This window comes from Bombina bombina, chromosome 2 (genome assembly GCF_027579735.1).
Source record: "Bombina bombina isolate aBomBom1 chromosome 2, aBomBom1.pri, whole genome shotgun sequence".
Lineage (NCBI taxonomy): Eukaryota > Metazoa > Chordata > Amphibia > Anura > Bombinatoridae > Bombina > Bombina bombina.
In genome coordinates, this window is record NC_069500.1 from 1,175,794,352 (window position 1) to 1,175,803,698 (window position 9,347).

The 9,347-nt window shown below is 40.0% G+C and overlaps 1 protein-coding gene across 2 annotated transcripts in view; it reads left to right on the forward strand.

The window, feature by feature from the left end:
* TENM3 (teneurin transmembrane protein 3) overlaps positions 1-9,347 on the forward strand; it is a 756,540-nt gene that overhangs the window by 549,524 nt on the left and 197,669 nt on the right. For both annotated transcript variants that reach the window (XM_053703859.1, XM_053703860.1), the window contains one exon: positions 7,680-7,896. In XM_053703859.1, coding sequence (XP_053559834.1) covers positions 7,680-7,896 — 217 coding nt within the window. The remainder of the gene's footprint in view (positions 1-7,679; positions 7,897-9,347) is intronic.

A 9,347-nucleotide genomic window follows, 5' to 3' on the forward strand; every position in this document is an offset into this window, starting at 1 on the left:
AAATTCCAAGAGCTGTAGTTCTCAGCTCTGACAAGAAAAAGTTGGTTTATTAAAGAGGCATAAAATACAATTAGAAAATGCACTAATATGATAGTGTTTTATTATTGCGCTATTGCTTACATATTACATATAACTGTATTTAACCCATGCAAAAGTCAGTTCCAGAGCAATGCATTACTGGGAGCCAGCTGAACACATCCGGTGAGCCAATGACAACAGGCACATGTGTGTAGTCACCAATCTTCATTAGCACCCAGTAATCCATTGCTGCGCCTGAGCCAACCTAGGTATTTTTTTCAAAAAAGTAAATTTGATAATAGAATTGAATAACCTCTACTAATTCCATCTTATTTATAAACTATTACAATTTAACTCTGACTTTCATGTTCCATAAAGGGACAGAAAAGCCAAAAATAACTTTTGCATGGGTGCATTTCAATTTAAAATAGAAGCATTTTTGCAATATATTTCCATTAGCAAACATGCTTCTAGTAAAAGCTATTACTGTTTTTCAGTGGCATACACACATATGCTATGAGGGCCTGTGCACAAGTGTTAAAACAACACACCTCAGAGAATCAGTGGTGGCTTTAATACTGGTGCAAAGGCCCTCACAGGATATGTGCGTATGTCAGTGAAAAACAGCAATACCTTTTACTAAAAACATTTTTGCCGATGAAAGTATATTGCAAAAAATTGGATATGATGATGACGAATAGGGATGAGGGGAGTAGAGAGAGAGAGCTCTCCCACCCACTTTTTTTTTCTTCTCGATACGCTGCATTTTTTTGACACATTTAAGAATAGACCGATGCCTTTTGGTTCACTTGAATTCATTGACTTCAAACTTCTGTTGTTTAAAATAATACACTGAGATGCAAAATTTTAGCTAACATTCAGCTAGATTACAAGTTTTGCGTTATGAGCGGCTCAGTGCTAACTTGCAAGTTATTGTCGCCGCTCACCTCCCTATAGCGCTGCTATTACAGGTTTTCATAAAGCCGTCGTTAGCTGGCAATATGTCAGCGTTGAGCAAAATTGAGCTCCATACCGCACCCAAATACCAGCGCTGCTGTGAGCTGGTTTTAAATGCTCCTGCACAATTTCCCCATAGACATCAATGGGGAGAGCCGGCTAAAAAAAAGCCTAACACCTGCAATAAAGGAGCGTAAAGCTCCGTAACTCAGCCCCATTGATTCCTATGGGGAAAGAAAATTTATGTTTACACCTAACACCCTAACATAAACCCAGAGTCTAAACACCCCTAATCTGCCGCCCCGACATCGCCGACACCTACATTACACTTATTAACCCCTAATCTTCCGCACCTGACATTGCTGCCACCTACCTACCTACACTTATTAACCCCTAATCTGCCGCCCCTAACCGCCGCCACCTACATTACACTTATTAACCCCTAATCTGCCGCCCCCAATGCCGTTGCTACTTACCTACACTTATTAACCCCTAATCTGCAGCCCCCAATGTCGCCGCCACTATACTAAAGTTATTAACCCGTAAACCTAACCCTAAGTCTAACCCTAACACCCACTAACTTTAATATAATTAAAATAAATCTAAATAAAAATTACTATCATTAACTAAATAATACCTATTTAAAACTAAATAAACCCTAAGCTAGCTACAATATAACTAACTAGTCCTAAAGCCCATTCACACGGGCCATTTTTTGCAGGGTACAATGGTCCCACCCATTGCGCTCTCTCCCTCCCCCTCTCTTTTTCTCTCTCTCTCCCCCCCCCCCTCTTTTGCTCTCTCTCCCCCCTCTCTTTTGCGCTTTCTTTCCCCCTCTCTTTTGAGCTCTCTCTCCCCCCTCTCTTTTGCGCTCTCTCCACCCTCTTTTGCTCTCTCTCTCTCCACCCTCTTTTGCGCTCTCTCTCTCCCCCTCTCTTTTGTGCTCTCTCTCACCCCTCTCTTCTGCACACTCTCCCCCCTCTCTTTTGCGCTCCCCTCTCTTTTGCTCTCTCTCTCTCTCCCCTTTTCTTTTGCTCTCACTCTCTCCCCTCTCTTTTGCTCTCACTCTCTCCCCTCTCTTTTGCTCTCTCTCTCTCCCCTCTCTTTTGCTCTCTCTCTCTCCCCTCTCTTTTGCTCTCTCTCCCCTCTCTTTTGCTCTCTCTCTCTCCCCTCTCTTTTGCTCTCTCTCTCTCTCCCCTCTCTTTTGCTCTCTCTCCCCCCTCTATTTTGCTCTTTCTCTCTCCCCTCTTTTGCTCTCTCTTTCTCCCCCCCTCTATTTTGCTTTCTCTCTCTCTCTCCCCTCTCTTTTGCTCTCTCTCTCTCCTCTCTTTTGCTCTCTCTCTCCTCTCTTTTGCTCTCTCTCCCCTTCTCTTTTGCTCTCTCTCCCCTTCTCTTTTGCTCTCTCTCTCCTTCTCTTTTGCTCTCTCCTCTCTCTCTCTCTCTCTCTCTCTCTCTCCCCTCTCTCTACCCTCTCTCTCTCTCCCCTCTCTCCTCTCTCCTCTCTCTCTCTCTCTCTCCCCTCTCTCCTCTCTCTCTCTCCCTCTCTCTCCCTCTCTCGCTCTCTCTCTCCCTCTCTCCCCCCTCCCTCTCTCTGTCCCCTCTGTCTCTCCCCTCTGTCTCTCCCCTCTCTCTCTCCCCTCTCTCTCTCCCCCCTCTCTCTCTCTCCCCCTCTCTCTCTCTCTCTCTCTCTCTCTCTCTCTCTCTCTCTCTCCCCCTCTCTATCTCTCTCCCCCTCTCTCCACCTCTCTTTCTCTCTCCCCCTCTCTCTCCCCCTCTCTCTTCCCCTCTCTCTCTCCCCCTCTCTCTTCCCCTCTCTCTCCCTCTCTCTCTCCCCCTCTCTCTCCCCCTCTCTCTCTCTCTCTCTCTCTCTCTCTCCCTCTCTCTCTCTATCCTCCCCCTCTCGCTTTCCCCCTCTCTCTCCCCTCTCGCTTTCCCCCTCTCTCTCCCCTCTCGCTTTCCCCCTCTCGCTTTCCCCTCTCTCTTTCCCCCCTCTCTCTTTCTCCCCTCTTTTGATCTCTCTCTCACCTTTCTTATGTTTTCCCTACCCCCTCTGTCCCCTCTTTTGAGTTGTTTTGAGCTCTCAGTCTGCATGGCCTTTCACAGGCCCGCCCGGCCCCGCCCCCTTCATGGGCCCGCCCGGCCCCGCCCCTTCACTTACCTTCACGCTCGGCCACGCCCCCTTCACGGACCTTCACACTCAGCCACGCTCCTTCACGCTAGGCCCCGGCCACGCCCACTTCTACTCGCACTGCAGATCAGGTAGGGACTGTAAGGACAGGTGTGTTTGTCCTCGTGTTGTCTCTACTGCACATGACAGCTTCGGACAAACACACTTGGGGCTCCATGTACTAAGCCGTCAATTCATCCGTCATTGTAGACGCGGATAAACTCGCCGTTACTCGCCGCGGGCGAAATGGTGTCCGCTATCGCTATGTACTAATAATCCCCCAATAAATAGACACGTCTAGCCCGCCGCGAGCAGTGGCGGAATATTGATAAATTTGACACCTCGCTCGCCGCGACTATTTTGTGAAGTATGCAGCAAACCAATATAATTTTTGCAACTTTCTCAGGTGCATACTGCATAGCACCACCAGAACGATCAAGATATCGAAACCGCATTTTCAAACTGCATGTACATGAGTACCCTCCATCTCCTAATAGAAGATACAATAAATATAAATATTAATATAAAAATAATTATAAAGATTGACAACTATACAATACAAATTTAAAATATACAGATTGCTCTTTAATTACAGTCGACAAATTGGGCGCAATTTATGTACATGGAAATGAGAGACAAATTAGATGCCAGTTATGCTTACCTAGAAGCCATCCTTCAGGCATATTTCCGTCCGAAACGAACAATGTAAGTACAATGCTGATATTACTGCCTTTTATATATGTCTAGACTAGCGTCTAGAGTGACTTTCCTATTGTTTTGTACCTTGCCCGCCACCTAAAAGGTGGCGAGGCAAAAATAACGAGGTGGGAGCGGAAATTGTCCCGAGCGGACAAATAGATTTTTTAGTACATTTGTTTTTGGCGAGTTGGTGGTCAAATGTGTGTAATTACAGTGAAAAATGGAGAGGTAGCGAGGTTTGGCGGATAAGTACGCTCGCAATTTTAAAGATGCGAGTTTGAACATAGTTGACGACTTTGTACATATCAGTTTGCGAGTTTTGACACGAGATTTGTTGCGGGTAGCTCGCTGACTGCTTAGTACATGGAGCCCTTGGCCTTTTAAAGTATAGGATAGTTACATTGTAGCTATCTTAGGTTTTATTTTTATTTCACCTCAAAGTTTGTATTTATTTTAACTAGGTAGACTAGTTAATAAATAGTTAACTATTTACTAGCTACCTAGTTAAAATAAATACAAAGTTACCTGTAAAATAAAACCTAACCTGAGTTACACTAACACCTAACCTTACACTACAAATAAACTTAAATAAATTACATTAATTAAATATAATTAACTAAATTACAAAAAACAAACACTAAATTACACAAAATAAAAAAAAAATGGTCAAATATTTAAACTTATTACACCTAATTTAATAGCCCTATCCAAATAAAAAGCCCCCCCCAAAATAATAAAACCCCTAGCCCTAAACTAAACTGCCACTAGCCCTTAAAAGGGCCTTTTGCGGGGCATTGCCCCAAAGAAATCAGCTATTTTACCTGTAAAAAAAATACAACAGTAAAACCCAGCACCCACACAACCAACCCCTCCAAATAAAATCCTATCTAAAAAACCTTTACAGGAAAATGGGGAGCTTAGGTTTTTTAGATAGGATTTTATTTGGGGGGGTTAGTTGTATGGGTGGTGGGTTTTACTGTCAGGGGGTTGTTTGTATTATTTTTTTTACAGGTAAAAGAGCTGATTTCTTTGGGGCAATGCCCCTCTAAAGGCCCTTTTAAGGGCTATTGGCAGTTTAGTTTAGGCTAGGGGTTTTATTATTTTGGAGGAGCTTTTTTATTTTGATAGGGCTATTATATTAGGTGTAATTAGTTTAAATATTTGATCATTTCTTTTTTATTTTGTGTTATTTTGTGTTTGTTTTTGTAATTTAGTTAATTGTATTTAATTAATGTAATTTATTTAATTGTAGTGTAAGTTTAGGTGTTAGTGTAACTCAGGTTAGGTTTTATTTTACAGGTAAATTTGTATTAATTTTAACTAGGTAGCTAGTAAATAGTTAATAACGATTTACTAACTAGTCTACCCTGTTAAAATAAATACAAACTTAGCTGTGAAATAAAAAAAAAACCTAAGATAGCTACAATGTAAGTATTAGTTATATTGTAGCTATCTTAGTTTTTTTTTATTGGTAAGTATTTAGTTTTAAATAGGAATTATTTAGTTAATGATAGTAATTTGTATTTAGATTTATTGTAATTATATTAAAGTTAGTGGGTGTTAGGGTTAGACTTAGGGTTAGGTTTAGGGGTTTATAACTTTAGTATAGTGGCAGCGATTTTAGGGGCAGCAGATTAGGGGTTAATAACAGTAATGTAGGTTGCGGCGATGTTAGGGACAGCAGATTAGGGGTTAATAATATTTAACTAGTGTTTACGATGCGGGAGTACGGCGATTTAGGGGTTAATATGTTTATTATAGTGGTGGCGATGTCCGGAGCGGCAGATTAGGGGTTAATAATTTTAATTTAGTGTTTGCGATGCGGGAGGGCCTCGGTTTAGGGGTTAATAGGTAGTTTATGGGTGTTACTGTACTTTTTAGCACTTTAGTTATGAGTTTTATGTTACAGCTTTGTAGCGTAAAACCCATAACTACTGACTTTCAGTTTACGGTACGGATCTTGACGGTATTGGCTGTACCGCTCACTTTTTGGCCGGACAGGCAAACTCGTAATACTGGCACTGTGGAAGTCTCATTGAAACAGGACTTTTTGAAAGCTGCGGTAGTTACATTGCGTTACGAACAAAAAAGTGTGCGATACAGATATACCTGCAAAACTCGTAATGCCAGCGGTAGGGAAAAAGAGCCATAATGCTGCTTTTTCACTCATAACGCAAAACTCATAATCTAGCCGATTATTTATTACAGTTTGTACAAATAGAATTGAAATTTGTTTTTCTTTGTAAACACAGATGTATACTTATTTTGAGATATTAATAAAGCTTTTTTTTTTTTTAAATGCTTATATTTCAAATTGAAATGCACCTATGCACATTTCATTTTGACCTTTATATCCCTATAAAGCAAGGGAACATAATTTCCCCCAAAAATAAACTGTATAATACATTTTACAATACCCTGTTTTATATGGAGAGATGAAGAAACATATGTGTACAATGTCCCTATAAGCAAGAGGAGTATTACCTAGAGTGTCAGTTGGACCAGCCAGCTGTTTTTGTTAGTTATACTAGATAATAGTGGGTACTGACATGCAGACAAAGAATGAGAAATGCTTTCTTGAGTCATACAGAGCCAGATTCATAACCATCCGTCATTCGCTTGGGCAAGTTGCTGATAAACTCCACAGAAAAATAACAAACAGTGTGTCCCTGCATCTTGGCTGGTGAAAATGAGATCCTGCCTCTGATTGATGTCAGCAGAGAGGCTTGTAAAAAATGCATTTCCAGCTGATTAGTTCAGAATGTGTCAATCTCATGCAGTTTTTATGACCCACAGACTACATGCCAGATGCACATTTGCTTTTTATAAACTTACAATGATGAATTACTAAATTCTATTTCTGTCCCCTACGATACCCCATGTTGCCCAAGAGAGTATATGGTACTTAATTTTCAAATATCAAACTATCTATTGCAAAGTAGCATTTCAGAAATAGTAGTGCAGATCCATAATACTGTTCACATATTTCATCTGTGACGTTTCACAATATCAGTAGCCATAAGGGATGTTTATCCAATTTTTTTGATTAGTAAGGAAGGTTCATATGATATTTTGTCTGATTATGATGACATATTCACTAGGAGAATTGATACAATGGTTTTAAATTATTATTTTGCGTTTTGAAATACACTTGAAAACATTATTATTATTATTTTGTAAAATGTCACTAAATTCTATAGTGCCAGTTACATGGATGGGGTACATAAGAACCCTGATTAATGGTAAACAAAAAGAAATATAAATACATAAAACAGCCTTAACAAAAGAAATACAAGAGAAAGATGGATATAATTTAGTAAGCAAAAAAAAATCTCAAGCAAATTGCTGTCAAATTCTGTAAACAAAACTCCACTGAAGTAACATGCATCTGTCAATCAAACATAAATGACAAAGGCTTTGATTAGCAAATCATCTACTGTTCAAGGGCGCTTGCTCTTCAGGACTGGCATAGATGGTAGCGCAAGTGCTTAAGTAGACAGCTGTCTATTAAGCACTGCAGTATAAATTAGAAAGTATTTTATGTGTTATTTCACTTATTGCTGGCATCGGTTTTTTTCATAGCAAATGTCAAAGCAGCTTTGCTCATTGAAGTCAGTTGTTCTACAATAATTGTTTTGTTGGTTGGAATTCCCAACTTGCTTTTAGTCCAATTATTTGCCCATGCCGGCTTCAGTATGCAGTTTGCAATACAAATGAGTGTGAAAGTATTTTATGTGTTATTTCACTTATTCATAGTCTAGGACTAGCAGTGATAATAAAATAAAGAAGGCATAATCCTGATGAATATGACTTGAATCAAATGACTTTCTTCTGGCAGATGGTTTAATTGACTGTATGGACCCAGACTGCTGCTTACAGAGCTCCTGCCAGAATCAGCCTTATTGCCGTGGACTACCTGATCCACAGGACATTATCAGCCAAAGCCAGCAGACACCATCCCAGCAGGCTGCCAAGTCTTTCTACGATAGGATCAGCTTCCTTACAAGCCCTGACAGCACCCATGTCATACCTGGAGACAACCCTTTCAATAAAAGGTAAAACTGTCATTGTGACAAACAAAACGGGAACAGAATAGCAAGTCTGGGTTATTATTATTTGGGTATTTTGACCTTTTGTATTGCAGCTGTCTCGAATACTAAAAATACAGTAGCATTGTACATTTCTCATTGAGGTCTGCTCATGTACACATCAGCGTCCAGTAATTAGAGAACTATACATTGCCATTTGACTTCTGAATTTAATCTTAGTCTTCAGTTTATCCAGAGGAGAGCAATTAAAGGAAAATAAAACGCCTGGGTGCTCAATAAATGTTATTAATTAAATCCACTAATTATGGATAAATCAGAAACTTGCTTTTAGAGAAAAGAGCAGGATTCATGTAGTTTCGGCTTGGGTATAACCACCTGTACTGGATAAGTATATGCCACAACATGTGCAGGGTAATGCTGTACTGGCTGAAGCTGTGCAGACTGCCCATGACACCTGCTTTTTGGCAGATTTGTTCTTTCTTTGTGGTATATAATTGTACCAGATAGTGTTTTATGTTATTTATGACAATGACTCACATATGCCTGAAATATTGGTAGCACATTAGTATTACAGATGCATTTTATTTATTAGTCATTTCAGATTATCTTGCCTTATCTAACTACAGCAACTACATTTTTTTAATGTGAGAGTGTCACAAACCTTTTGTGCCTATTTATCTGGTAAGTGTTGTTGGAAGACAGATTTAAAGTCTGCCTTTAGCTGGCAATACAGTGGAATTGCATAATTAATAAGTGCATAATAAAAAGACGATGCATTATCACACTAATAAACCTGGAGAAAAAAAATACCCGAATGCCGCTTGTCAAATTCAGAGTTCAGCATTGTTTCTGCAATGAATACAGAATACACATTTTTGTTCACACCTTTTCTGTTACTGCACACATTGCCCCTGTCAATCACTGGCCTTCAGTATTTTTTGGGGGGTGGGCACTATTGTACAACTGCACACATTGCCACTGTCACTCACTGGTCTAAAGTATTTTTTTTTTTTTTTGGCGTGGGCACTATTGTGTAACTGCACACATTGGTCCTGTCAATCACTGGTCTTCAGTATTTTTTTGGAGGGGGGGCACTATTGTGTAACTGCACACTTTGCCCCTGTCAATCACTGGTCTTCAGTATTTTTTTGTATTTTTATTGGGGGGGGGGCACTATTGTGTTACATTGCCCCTGCCAATCACTGGTCTTCAGTATTTTTTTTTTGGGGGGGGGGCACTATTGTATAACTGCACACATTGCCTCTGTACTCTAATTCATATCTGCACTTTTGTACACATTTTATCTGGAAAAGCAGCATATTTATGTGGTTATTACTTGTTTATTTACTGCCAGCATATTATATAGGGATGTACAGTGAGAGAAAAATGTATAAACATATGCAATGTGTTGACGTTTGTACTTGCCTTTAAAGAGCGTATGTGGACATACTAAGTTG